The sequence below is a fragment of the Chlorocebus sabaeus genome, chromosome 16 (genome assembly GCF_047675955.1).
Source record: "Chlorocebus sabaeus isolate Y175 chromosome 16, mChlSab1.0.hap1, whole genome shotgun sequence".
Taxonomy (NCBI): Eukaryota; Metazoa; Chordata; class Mammalia; order Primates; family Cercopithecidae; genus Chlorocebus; species Chlorocebus sabaeus.
Window position 1 is genome coordinate 26,963,106 of NC_132919.1, and position 14,297 is coordinate 26,977,402.

A 14,297-nucleotide genomic window follows, 5' to 3' on the forward strand; every position below is an offset into this window, starting at 1 on the left:
ATGCTTTTTAACTCCGAACCCCAGCCGCATCCAGGGGACTGGATGTTGAGCACAAGGGGCCTTCAAGATGTTTAAGGCACTTGGATTTTCTTCTGTCTCTCATCGGCCTTTCTTATGGGCCTCAGTGGGTGCGTGTGATTATCTACGTTTCACTGATGAAACACAGAGGAGTGACTGACTTATCAATGATTCTTTCTTTTTTTTTTTTGAGACGGAGTCTCGCTTTGTCGCCCAGGCTGGAGTGCAGTGGCCGATCTCAGCTCACTGCAAGCTCCGCCTCCCGGGTTCACGCCATTCTCCTGCCTCAGCCTCCCGAGTAGCTGGGACTACAGGCGCCGCCACCTCGCCCGGCTAGTTTTTTGTGTTTTTTAGTAGAGACGGGGTTTCACCATATTAGCCAGGATGGTCTCGATCTCCTGACCTCGTGATCCACCCGTCTCGGCCTCCCAAAGTGCTGGGATTACAGGCTTGAGCCACCGTTATCAATGATTCTTCTGCGGGTTCGGGCAGGGCCTGGATTCTGTTTTAAACTCCAGTAGTCGTCCCTAGAAGTTGTAGCTTCCTCTAATTTTGGCAATAGGTGTGGGTCGTTGTGCTTGCTTTTGGCAAGTTTCTGAGCGACATAGGTCCTCCATTACCCTCACTGGTGAAAGCCAGCTCACCTCCCAGATTTACTGTAAAGATTAAATGAACTGGTCAGTACACAGTGCTTTACTGTCTTGCCTATCCCTGAGAAGAGGCTGTTATGTACAAGAATCAGTAAGGGAAGGTTCAAGGACTGTAGTTATGTCTCTTCCCACGTAGAGACCGAGGGGGTTTTTTTTTTTTGAAAAAAATGAAAAACCTCAGTCTTTGCTGCATATGACTAGCTACTCGGGAGGCTGAGGTGACAGGATGGCTTGAGCCCAGAAGGCAGAGGTTAAAGTGAGCTGAGATTGCGCTACTGCACTCCAGCCTGTGTGGCAGAGCCAGACCCTGTCTCAAAAAAAAAAAAAAAAAAAAAAAGGCCTTGGGCTGGGCACAGTGGCTCACTCACACCTGTAATCCCAGCATTTTGGGAAGCCGAGGTGGGCGGATCATGAGGTCAGGAGATTGAGACCATCCTGGCTAACATGGTAAAACCTCATCTCTACTACAAATACAAAAAAAAAATTAGCTGGGTGTGGTGGCATGCACCTGTAGTCCCAGCTACTCGGGAGGCTGAGGCAGGAGAATCGCTTGAACCTGGGAGGGGGAGGTTGCAGTGAGCCGAGATGGCTCCTTTGCACTCCAGCCTGGTAAGAGAGGGAGACTCCGTCTCAAACAAACAAAAAGCCTTTATTGGGTGACAGGACTAACCCTCGGTGAGCCAGGCTGGGGAGCTCATCATCTAACCCAGTCTTTTCAAAAACATCAAATTGACCTATGTAGGGAGAAGTGGGGCCCTGGCTGAGAAACTAGAGCTGGGCCTCTTCACCAGATAAACCTCTTGGTATGGTGATGCCTGGAGACTGGTAGAGGCAGCCACGGGCTCCAGCAGCATAAATGCTTTCAGGCAACAGGCTGAAACACCCTTCCAGAATCCCAGCTACACACCTGACCGGGCACAGTGGCTGACGCCTATAATCCCAGCACTTTGGGAGCCCGAGTTGGAGATCAGCCTGGGCAACAAAGGGGAGATGCCCCATATCTACAAAAAAATACAAGGACCCGGGCACGTTGGCTCATGCCTGTAATCCCAACACTTTGGGAGGCTGAGGCGAGCGGATCACCTGAGGTCAGGAGTTTGACACCAGCCTGGCCAACGTGGTAAAACACAGTCTCTACTAAAAATGCAGAAAACTTAGCTGGGCTTGGTGGCGGGTGCCTATAATCACACCTATTTGGGAGGGTGAGACTGGAGAATCGCTTGAACCCGGTAGGCGGAGGTTGCAGTGAGCTGAGATCACGCCACTGCACTCCAGCCTGGGCAACAAAATGAAACTCCATCTCAAAAAAAAAAAAAAAAAAATTAGCTGGGCATGGAGGCACACACCTGTAGTCCCAGCTACTTGGGAGGCCGAGGCAGAAATCACTTGAACCTGGGAAGTGGAGGTTGCAGTGAGCTGAGATTGCACCACTGCACTCCAGCCTGGGCAACATGGTGAGACTCCATCTCTAAATAAATAAATAAATAAATAAGCTGGGCACTTGTGTCAAACTTGGGCTCCTCTGCTGCCCAGGACACTGCCACTGCATGATTCCGGGGGTAACATTCACATAGTCTAGATGGTGCCTCCTAGAGTTGTGTGCAAACAATGGGGGCTGTTAACCCCATACTCTGCAAGCCTCGCACACCTGGCCCTCATTCAGTGCTAGTCATAACTTGCAGATTTCAGGCCATGTTCTGCAATGAAAGTGTGAGCTGCACTCCCCAAGGATCTACCTCAGCCCAGGAATCATTCACTCTGGAGGAAGCGCTGTACTTTACTGTCCAGCTCTATGCTTTTAGGCTGACTGCAGATCTTATCTGACACAGGCAGAAGACAGCTTTCTTTCACAGAGGTGGCATGAGGCATAAAGGAGTCAAAACACTTTCACAAAAGAGCACCCTGGGCCGGGCACAGTGGCTCACACCTGTAATCCCAGGACTTTGGGAGGCTGAGGTGGGTGGATCACAAGGTCAGGAGTTCGAGACTAGCCTGACCAACATGGCAAAACCCCATCTCCACTAAAAATACAAAAATTACCGCCTGGGCACGGTGGCTCACGCCTGTAATCCCAGCACTTTGGGAGGCCGAGACAGGTGGATCACGAGGTCAGGAGATCAAGACCATCCTGGCTAACACGGTGAAATCCCATCTCTACTAAAAATACACACACAAAAAAAGGCTGGACACGGTGGCTCACGCCTGTAATCCCAGCACTTTGGGAGGCTGAGGCAGGCGGATTACGAGGTCAGGAGATCGAGACCATCCTGGTTAACACAGTGAAATCCGTGTCTACTAAAAAATACAAAAAATTAGCCGGGCGTAGTGGTGAGCGCCTATAGTCCCAGCTACTCGGGATGCTGAGGCAGGAGAATGGTGTGAACCCAGGAGGCGGAGGTTACAGTGAGCTGAGATTGCGCCACTGCACTCCAGCCTGGGTGACAGAGCAAGACTCCATCTCAAAAACAAACAAAAAAATTAGCCGGGCATGGTGGCAGGCGTCTGTAGTCCCACCTATTCAGGAGGGTGAGGCAGAATGGCGTGAACCCGGGAGGCAGAGCTTGCAGTGAGCTGAGACCGTGCCACTGCACTCCAGCCTGGGCAACAGAGCGAGACTCTGTCTCCCCGCCCCCCCCCCAAAAAAAAGACCTGGGCGTGGTGGCACACATCTGTAGTCCCAGCTTCTCAGGGGGCTGAGGCAGGAGAATCACTTGAACTCAGGAGGTGGAGGTTGCAGTGAGCCAAGATCGTGCCACTGCCAGCCTGAGCGACAGAGCGAGAGATTGTCTCAAGAAAAAAAAAAAGCACCCCCATCCTGGCTAACACAGTGAAACCCCATCTCTACTAAAAAAAAAAGTTAGCCGGGCATGGTGGCGGGCGTCTGTAGTCCCAGCTACCCGGGAGGCTGAGGCAGGAGAATGGCGTGAACCCGGGAGGCGGAGCCTGCAGTGAGCTGAGATCACACCACTGCACTCCAGCCTGGGCAACCGAGCAAGACTCCATCTCAAAACAAACAAACAAACAAACAAAAAAACTACCCTGCAGAAAAGGGTGTGCGCAAGAAGGCTGGGTGCTTTAGCTCCGTAAGCATTCAGGAAGCCACCTGTGGATCTTGCCACCAAGGGTCTGATTCTACCCTCCCTGAATCCCGCATCTTGTGCAATAAATTTATTTTATTTTAATTATTATTTTTTTGAGACAGAGTCTCACCCTTTTTGCCCAGACTGGAGTGCAGTGGCGCGATCTCAGCTCACTGTAACCTCTGCCTCCCGGGTTCACAAGCAATTCTCCTGCCTCAGCCTCCCAAGTAGTAGCTGGGATTAGCCCCCGCCACCACACCTGGCTAATTTCTGTAGTTTTAGTAGGCACGGATTTTACCATGTTGGCCAGGCTGGTCTCGAATTCCTGACCTAAGGTGATCTGGCTGGCCTCGGCCTCCCAAAGTGCTGTGATTACAGAGATGAGCCACCATGCCAAGCCTCAATTTTTTATTTTTTTGATGGAGTTTTTGCTCTTGTCATCCAGACTGGAGTGCAGTGGCGCGATCTTAGCTCACTGCAACCTCCGCCTCCCGGGTTCAAGTGATTCTCCTGCCTCAGCCTCCTGAGTAGCTGGGACTACAGGCACCCGCTGCCACACCTGGCTTATTTTTGTATTTCTAGTAGAGACAGGGTTTCACCATGTTGGTCAGGCTGGTCTTGAACTCCTGACCTTAGGTGATCTGGCTGACCTCAGCCTCCCAAAGTGCTGGGATTACAGAAGTGAGCCACTGCGCCAAACCTCAATTTTCGTTTTTCTTTTTTGATGGAGCTTTTGCTTGTGTCGTCCAGGCCGGAGTGCAGTGGCACGATGTTGGCTTACTGCAACCTCCACCTCCCAGGTTCAAGTGATTCTCCTGCCTCAGCCTCCTGAGTAGCTGGGACTACAGGCACCCGGCGCCACACCTGGCTAATTCTTGTATTTTTAGTAGAGATGGGGTTTCACCATGTTGGCCAGGATGGTAGAGCTGGGGGTCACTCCTGTCACCCAGATAGTGGCATTGCAGCCTTAAACTCCTGGGCTTGAGGAATCCTCCCACTTCAGCCTCCTAAATAGCTGGGACTACAGGTATGTACCATCACACCCATCTTTTTACAATTTTTTGGAGACAGGGTCTCACCCCTGGGCACAAACAATCCACTTCAGCCACCCAAAGAGCTAGGATTACAGGCATGAGCCACCGCACCCAGCCAGAATCAGTTTTTCCCTCCATTACATCTTAGCTCAAACCCAAGCTCAGCAGAAGAGAAGGGTAACTGCATTCACTTTTTTTTATTTTTATTTTTCTGAGACGGAGTCTCACTCTGTCACCCAGGCTGGAGTGCAGTGGCATAATCTCGGCTCACTGCCACCTCTGCCTCCTGGGTTCAAGCAATTCTCCTGTCTCACCTTCCTGAGTAGCTGGAATTACAGGCGCGTGCCACCACGTCCAGCTAATTTTTGTATTGTTAGTAGAGACTGGGTTTTGCCATGTTGGTCAGGCTGGTCTTGAACTCTTGACCTCAGATGATCCACCTGCTTTGGTCTCCCAGAGTGCTGGGATTATAGGCATGAGCCACTGCACCCAGCCACAATCACTTAGTGTTTTTTTTTTTTTTTTTTTTTTTTTTTTTTTTGAGACGGAGTCTCGCTCTGTCACCCAGGCTGGAGTGCAGTGGCCGGATCTCAGCTCACTGCAAGCTCCGCCTCCCGGGTTCACGCCATTCTCCTGCCTCAGCCTCCCGAGTAGCTGGGACTACAGGCGCCCGCCACCTCGCCCGGCTAGTTTTTTGTATTTTTTAGTAGAGACGGGGTTTCACCGTGTTAGCCAGAATGGTCTCGATCTCCTGACCTCGTGATCCGCCCATCTCGGCCTCCCAAAGTGCTGGGATTACAGGGTTGAGCCACCGCGCCCGGCCCACTTAGTTTTTTTTTTTTTTCCCCTCTGCAGACAAAAAAAAAAAGTTATCCAAAATTCAACGTAAGAAAACTGGAGGCCGGGCGCGGTGGCTCAAGCCTGTAATCCCAGCACTTTGGGAGGCTGAGACGGGCGGATCACGAGGTCAAGAGATCGAGACCATCCTGGTTAACACGGTGAAACCCCGTCTCTACTAAAAAATACAAAAAACTAGCCGGGCGAGGAGGCGGGCGCCTGTAGTCCCAGCTACTCGGGAGGCTGAGGCCGGAGAATGGCGTGAACCCGGGAGGCGGAGCTTGCAGTGAGCTGAGATCCAGCCACTGCACTCCAGCCTGGGCGACAGAGCTACACTCCGCCTCAAAAAAAAAAAAAAAAAAAAAAAAAGAAAACTGGAATCACCAAGAGCCAGTTATGTTGCAGATAACGGTGCCTATCACCTTCACCTCTGTCAGAGGCCCTCAGAATTTTCAGTGTTGGAAATGGGAGAAGGAGGTTTGAAGTTTTATGTTGGATTATTAACAGACCAGATCCCCATTTCTTGGCCAGGCATGGTGGCTCACGCCTGTAATCCCAGCACTTTGGGAGGCCGAGGCAGGTGAATCACTTGAGGTCAGGAGTTCGAGATCAGCCTGGCCAACATGGTGAAACCCCATCTCTACTAAAAATACAAAAAATTAGCCGAGCGCCTATAATCCCAGCTACTCAGGAGGCTGAGACAGAAGAATCGCTTGAACCTGGGAAGCGGAGGTTGCAGCAAGCCAGGATCGTGCCACTGGACTCCAGCCTGGGCGACAGAGTGAGGCTTTGCCTCAAACAAAACAAAACCACCAGATCCCCATTTCTCAATGACTTACGGCCCTTGGAGTGCAAATGGCAGGACCTTTTGGGCCTCCAGTGAGGGACAGCAAACCACACTTATCCATCAAACTTCACAGTAAGCCCATAGCATTCCTGCCTGGGGAGAGGGCCTGTCAGCCGGGTACCCTGTGTCCAGGGTTTCATTGAAGAACTGTCTACAATCACCACAGCACCTGGCCTGAAACAATGGATTTGGAGATGGCTTCTGGGTGGGATGCATATTACAGGGGTCCCCCTTTTAAAAATAAGGATAATATTATTCCTAGCAAGCGAGGTATGTTAGAAACTGTTAAAAGAAAAAGTTACCTCAAACATTCACAGCAGTAAACGAATAGAACAAGGTCAGAAAACAAAGTTTTTTACCTTTTACTGGTTTATAATAATCTTAAAAACCCCATCACACCCATAAACCACCACAGGTGAGGTGAGAGAGATGGAGAATGAATGCTACAGTATGTGGATAGAGTGGGGAATCCAGGTATTCCCTAGGGTATTGTGGGATGGAGACAGGGAGTGCGGAGAGGAAGTCCTGGCTTGGACCCTTATTGCTGGCTGGGGGTTGGCTGGGAGAGGGGAGAGGGACTCAGGCTGAACTCCAATAGAGGGAACATCTCACACCAAAGGCGAGGGCAGTAGGGGGCAAGGGGATCACAGTACATTTTCCATGCAGACTAGGGGTGGGAGTGAGAGTTTCAAAGACTTGCACCCCTACACAGGAAGAGATGGGTTTGAGGTTGTTTGACTTAAAGCCCCCAAGTTGGTGTCTGGTCCAATTTCCTAAAATGGCAGCTCACCTTTCAGGGAGAGGTACTGGGGAGGAAAAAAAAAACACAGCCTAGAATATCTGTTTTGGAGATCAAGCAAGGGATAGGGGGAAGACAGTGGTGCTTTTTAAATCTGACTCAGAAAAGCAGGAACTGGAAGAGGGCCCTGGGTGAGGTGGTGGCCAACACCTTGGGAGAAGGCATTAAGCCAGAAGCTGCAGGTGCTCCTGAGGGCTCAGGACAGGGAGGTACCAGTGTTCACAGACAGCAGAAAAACAATTGGGAACAATAAATTAGGACTTCATGTTGCTATCATTTGGCATAACACAATCAAGCTTTTTTTTTTTTCTTTCTTTTTCCTTTTAAATATAAGGCAACTTGCCAACACATAACTTAAAAACTGGTCTTCAGTCACATTGCTCCAGATCACTAGAGAATTCCTGGCTAACGAACAGTAGTGGATAGTGAACAAAATGCAAAACCTTAAATAAGAACCATCAGCTGACATTCGCCAGAGACAAGAGGAAAGGTGAGGGCTTATTTCATCTGTGAAAAATAAAAAGCCCATTCTGCATCTTTAACAGAAGGGTGCAAAAATTTATAACAAAACAATCTAAGCTTAAAATTACAGAAAAGTGTTTCTAGCCAACTAATTGTCGCTTGGGATGAACGTGCTGAGCATGGAGTGGATGAAGGTATGCTCTAAGAATGGACAGAGGGCAGGAGGGGCTGTTTCCAATGTAGGCCCACCTCCAGGTGTTAGAACCATGCTCATTTGGTAAAGGAAGTATTCAAAGAGCTTAAGGCTTTGTGTTTTTTTTTTTTTTTCCATTAAACTGAGGGGCTGCACTACAGGGTGAATGTACCTGTGGGGCCACTCACACACAATGCTACTCAAACCCACACTACATTCATACAGAAACGTAACATTTAAAACTTACAGTGTAGAGCAATATTCTTAGCCAGTGTAGAGAACCAAATGCTTTTTTTTTTTTTTTTTTTTTTTTTGGTGTTTTTAATCCCAAACTCCAATGTGATCATTCCTTACCTACCTAATTCCTCAAGTAAGGTAGGTTTTGTTTTTGTTGAAGGGGAAAGGATAGGGGCTGTGGGCAGGTGAGTTAGGGGATAGGCAACAGTAAGAAAGGGATCTTGGGTATACTTGGGTACGTTGTATTTTTCTAGGTTTGGAAAGGGGAGTCTGGAACCAAGATGCCAATACAAAGACTTTTTTCCCCCATATCTCACGAAATGGTCAAATACTTCCAAGACGCCCTTGAGATCAAGTGTGGCACGGCCAAGTGCAGTGGCTGTGGGATCAATATAGACACAAAACAAAGCCTCAAGGAATGGAAAGGAACTGGAAGGACATGAAGACTGGATCAGCTTTGATTTGAGATCTTTGGGTGAATAAGGAATTAGCTTTCAGAGCACTTGGGAAATCTTGCTTCTTAGTCCTGGGGGGAGGGGAAGGACGGTAGCAACAGGTAGAGGTCTGGCTTAGGGGCCTGAGCACCTCCACTACCTCAACTAGGGCATTCCCTCAGCCCACACCTCAGTCATCCTAAGGGAAACAGGAAGAGGTTCAAGAAAAGATGCCTGGGAGCTGGCTGGAAACGGCCAAGGTGGGGAGAATAGCTGACAGGCAGTCAGTGGAGAGAAAAGCCTGAGCTTGGGGTTAGCTTCTAACATAAAACCAAAAGTTGCTGGAGGGGAGGATGAGAGGACTCCTTCTGTCCCCAGTTAGATCCCACCAAATTCCCTTTCTTAGACATCTAAGAATGATCACACTGGAGCAGTGAAACTTTGAAACTATCCAGTTACTTAAAAGACTAAACCTAGGAGGGTGATGTATGATGTGTTGCACGTGGAGGGCAGCAGGGTTACCTATCTATACCCTGGGTGCTGAATATGAAGACTTCGACTCTCTGTGGGATCGGGGGCTCGGTTGCCAGGGGCTCGGTGGGCCTTGCTCAGCATGGCCAGGCTCTGTTCTCGGAAGCAGGCCTGTTGGAAATCCCCACTTAGGTAATCCACTGTTTGCATTAAGCTGTTCTGGCTTGCCACTGGACCGCCCCCGGTCCCTGCTCGGTAGTGGGCCCCGGGAGCTGCCGTACAGTCGAGGGGTGCACCTGTGGGCTGCCCACCGTGGAACGGCATGGCGAGGTCCTGAGACCCCGAGCTGTCGCTATTGGGAGTGGGCAGAATGTTGTTCCACAGGGGTTGGAAGTAGTGGCCATTGGGGTAGGCCAATGGGGCTGCCATGCCGTTGACTGGTGGGGATGGGGTCGGCTTTTCCAGGGGTGGCTTCAGATGGAAGGACGGCGCCAGGCAGAGTTCTTGCGGGTAGGCAGGGGCCTTGCCCACAAAGCCAGGCCCTGCCAACTCGCGTCCTGCTGCATGCTTGCCTGTCAGGCCAGGGGCTGGCGTCCCACCAGCCTCACTGCACATCTGTTGTAGGTGGGCCAGCTGGTGCTGGTTCCAGGTGACTGGCTTGAGGTCGCTAGGGTAGCCAGTGGGGGCGCGAGAGATGCCTGTGGGCAGGTTGACAGGACCTGCAGCAGGCAACGCGGCAGTGGCCGCATGGGTGTGCTCCAAGGGATTGACCACACATGAAGGCATTGGTGTGGGGACGCTGTGGGTCGACACCCGGGTGCTTGCATTGATGAGCAGACTGCGACTAATGGGGCTGGGGTTGGCGATCTGGCCCTCACACACTGAGGTAGTGCTGATGCCTGCCCTCGTCTGGCAAAACTGGTTGATCTGGTGCACGATGCTACTCAGGTCCGGGGGCTGGCTGTGCTGCAGAGTGGCCGCCATTGAAAGGGGGATAGTTGAGGTAGACACGGTCACATTCGGGGGGGCATCTGAGTCTGGCATCTTCCGGCCTCCATGCAGCAAGGGATTGTGGGGGTGCTGGAGACCCTGGTGAGCCAGGGCCTGAGGGTGGACCAAGCCCTGGGTTTGGGCCATGGGCTGAGGATGGCCCAGGCCCTGAGGCTGCTGGAGGCTCTGAGGGTGGGACAGTGCCTGGGGTGGCGGGATACCCTGAGGGTGCTGCAGCGTCTGGGGAGGGGCATGGGCCAGGGTCTGTGCATGCTGCAGGGCCTGCTGGCGGGCCAGAGCCTGGGCCTGGGGGTGGGCTAAAGTGCTGGGTGCCACAGTAGCATACGGTGCCACTGGGGGGTTCATGATGGCCTCAGGGAGCAACCGGGCTCGGGTGCCGTCAAAGTCCTTGAGTATGCTTTTGGCTGGCACTTTGACAATGGCAAGCAGGCCTGCCTTGGTGGCAGCCTGTGTCGGGTAGGGGCTGTAGCGCTGGGCTGATGTGTCGAGGCCGTTCACAGTACGACGAACGTGTTTCCGCTGGGGAACCTTCACACTGTTGGGGAAGATTTTTATAGTCAGTGGGTTGTTTGCGACCTTCTTAGCATATGCATCCAATTCGGCTGGGGTAGGATAGTGAGCAGTTCTCATTTTCTGTGTAGTGTCCCCTAGAGAGAGAGAATGGGAAGGAGAGCAAAGAGGGAGAGGGAGCTCATCAGTGCCAAGGCAACCAGCCCTTCTAGATTCCCCTTTTGAGGGCCTGGGGTAGGGTAGGGAAGTGACTAGGTTGTCATCGGTAGCCTTCATTCTAAACTCAGCTTCAGTCTTCATATTAACAAGCACTGCTAGTGTGCAGTAAGTGCTTATAGTGGGCCAGGTCTTGTGCTAGGTGACAGGCCATCTCAGTGAATCCTCACTATTGCTCTAGAAGCAGGCTACCATCATTTCCATTTTATAAATGAGGTAAGTAGAGATCAGAACAGCAAAGCATCTTTCGAAGTCTCATATCTTGGAGAACCAGAATTTGGTCAATTCTCAGGTAACCGAGAGTTCTCGCCATACATAGAAATGCAGGGCCGCTGGACACTGTAGCTCACACTTGTAAATCCCAGCATTTTGGGAGGCCAAGGCGGGTGGATCATCTGAGTTCAGTCAGAAGTTCAAGATCAGCCTGGGCAACATGGTGAAACCCCGTCTCTACTAAAAATACAAAAATTAGCCAGGCAGGGTGGCAGGCACCTGTAATCCCAGCTACTTGGGAGGCTGAGGCAGAATTGCTTGCTTGAACCCAGGAGGCGAAGGTTGCAGTAAGCCGACATTGCACCACTGCACTCCAGCCTGGGCAATAGAGCAAGACTCTGTCTCAGAAAAAGAAAAAAAAAAAAACAGAGAGAGAGAAATGCAGGGTCTGGAACTCTACCAGCCCATGTGGCCTGGGGGTAGAAAGTTCTAAGCAAAGCTCCCTGTCAAGGCCGTGGTGGCCCTTCAGGCTAGAGGGTACCCAGAGCTATGACTCTTTAGTCTGCAGGGAACAATGAGGCATCAGCTTTCCCTTGCATCTTGGCAGCTGGGGGGCTTTGCCCACTGGGTGGGCACCCTGGAACAGTAGACAGAATGCTTCCTTTCAGGAGCAGAGGAATAAGCTGCCAACATCTCTCCCCTTCCCCATGTCACAAGTTCACTTTTATTTACAGTTCACTCTATGCCTGACTGGGTGAGGATCAAAGACTTTATTTATTTGCTAGAGAAGGAAGATAATAATGACAGGGCAGCAGGGAGGGAATTGAGAAGAAAGGATTCAGAGCATCTTTCAGTCCTTTCAGTCCTGAGAGCCAAAAATAGTCTGTATTTGGTCCATGTCAGCTGTCACTTTCCAAAAAGAAAGAGGAAAAACCTGCCTTCCTTTGGAGACTGCGGAAATGCCCACTTGGTGTGCCTCATTAATGTTAACAGTCTCTTTGTTCCCATCTCCTGCTGCCTCCCATCAGGGGGCTCAGCGGATGTCCGGCTTCCAGTCAAAAAGGAAAAGGTTCCGAGAACAAGGGCTCTTTAAGGATGCCAAGCTCCTGCAAGGGGGCTCTGCTCCACTCTCTCTGTCTCTGAGGGAGGGTCTCCCCTGAGTATACACAAAAGGTGCCTAATAAATGCTTGCTGAATGAGTGAGTACACAAACTGCCCAAAGCAGAACTGGCTTGGCTAGAAGCCCAGGTTCAGCTAACTGACTCTCTCTTTACTTCCTCCCCTTGCAAAAGGCAGGAGGATATGCCAACGACTAATCTGACTGAATGCCCAGCTTGTGGCCTCAGGTGGCCTTGGCCCAAAGGAGACCCCATTCAAAGTCATGTCACTGGGCATTACCTAGAACAGAGGTAGGCTAATGAGGGTATTAGAAGGAAAATGGGTACAGCTGCCTTTGTTTGGTGATAATGCTGGTTAGCAACAGCTTAGAAACTCCTGCTCTGGAAAGCAGGAAAAGAAAGCTTAAGTCAGGAAGGGCAGAGAGATTTGGGCCCATGCTCACAAGCAGATCTGAGCAAAAAGGGCCAGGCATCCCCAGCCCCCAAAACAGGTCTATGCTTTCAAATACTGGCAAAAAAGTCTGGGATCACTGGTTAAGAGAAAGTCCCTAAACTCAAGACACCAGAATTCCAATAGAAGCTGCCTTGGTCAACCACTGTACCTATCTGTCTTATTGGTCAAAATCTCATATGATACTCCTAGCACAGTGCTTTAAACCTAACCCACCTTCATGCTGGTGGGCTTCTCTCCTTGAAATCCAAGTAGAAGTTGTATAGTACCTTGATGAATAGAAGAGTCCCTTTGTTCCAAGTTAGTACCAACTCTGAGCTCAGTTTTTTTCTAGCAGAGGCAAGGGGGAAGCTTGGCCTCATGCAGGAGTATGGAAGGGGCACTTATCCACATTGATTAGTTTTCTTTGTCCTGTCTCCACTGATACTGACAATGGTGAAGAGGGCTGTCAAATGATTCAGAAATAAAGTGAAATGAGGGTAGGGAGGGTGGCCACAAGGCTGCAGTAGCTTTGGTAAGGAACAAACCCCAAAGATGAGTACAGTGTATTGAACAAAAAAGGGGTATCATTCTGGGAATACAGCACCATCTACCTCACATACCAGACTTAAGCCTAACCCTTAAAAAAAAAAACAGTTTTCCGCTGGGCGCGGTGGCTCAAGCCTGTAATCCCAGCACTTTGGGAGGCCAAAGTGGGTGGATCACGAGGTCAGGAGTTCAAGACCACCCTGCCCAGCATGGTAAAACCCCGTCTCTACTAAAAATACAAAAAATTAGCTGCAGATGGTGGAGCGCGCCTGTAGTCCCAGCTACTTGGGAGGCTGAGGCAGGAGAATTGCTTGAACCTGGCAGGTGGAGGTTGCAGTGAGCCAAGATTGTGCCACTGCACTCCAGCCTGGGCAACAGAGCGAGACTCCATGTCAAAAAAAAAAAAAAAAAAAGGTTTTCTCAGCTGGGCATGGTGGCTGAGATGTGTGAGCCACACCTGTAATCCCAGCACTTTGGGACGCTGAGGTGGGTGGATCACGAGGTCAGGAGTTCAAGATCAGCCTGGCCAAGATGGAGAAACCCCATCTCTACTAAAAAAAATACAAAAAATTAGCCAGGCATGGTGGCAGGCGCCTGTAATCCCAGCTACTCAGGAGGCTGAGGCAGAGAATTGCTTAAACCTGGGAGGCGGGGGTTGCAGTGAGCCAAGATGGCACCACTGCACTCCAACCTGGGCGACAGAGTAAGACTCCATCTTAAAAAAAAAAAAAAAAAAAAAAAAAGGGGGCTGGGCGCGGTGGCTCACGCCTGTAATCCCAGCACTTTGGGAGGCCAAGGCGGGCAGATCATGAGGTCAGGAGATCGAGACCATCCTGGCTAACACAGTGAAACCCTGTCTCTACAAAAAATACAAAAACAAACAAAAAAATTAGCCAGGTGTGGTGGTGGGTGTCTATAGTTCCAGCTACTTGGGAGGCTGAGGCAGGAGAATGGCCTGAACCCGGGAGGCGGAGCTTGCAGCAGGGAGCTGAGATCAAGCCACTGCACTCCAGCCTGGGCGACAGAGCAAGACTCCATCTCAAAAAAAAAAAAGTTTTCTCAACACTTATCACAGCCCCCACACAGGCACCCTGACTACTTATTTTATTCGGTAATGTATTTCCATAACTACACAGTCAACACAGATACCACAGCTTTGTAAGCAACTTACTTAAATAGCTTGTACCA

General features: G+C 50.6%; 1 protein-coding gene across 6 annotated transcripts in view; it reads right to left on the reverse strand.

Annotated features, from left to right (window-relative positions):
* Window positions 1-6,804: 6,804 nt before the first annotated feature.
* The window catches only part of FAM222B (family with sequence similarity 222 member B), a 94,622-nt gene continuing 87,129 nt past the window's right edge, over window positions 6,805-14,297 (reverse strand). For 4 of the 6 annotated variants that reach the window (XM_008010836.3, XM_037992798.2, XM_008010837.3 and 1 more), the window contains one exon: window positions 6,805-10,720. In XM_008010836.3, the coding sequence (XP_008009027.1) occupies window positions 9,114-10,720 (1,607 nt within the window). In that variant the 3' untranslated portion in view covers window positions 6,805-9,113. The remainder of the gene's footprint in view (window positions 10,721-14,297) is intronic. The other 2 variants (XM_008010841.3, XM_037992801.2) reach the window with 1 other exon arrangement.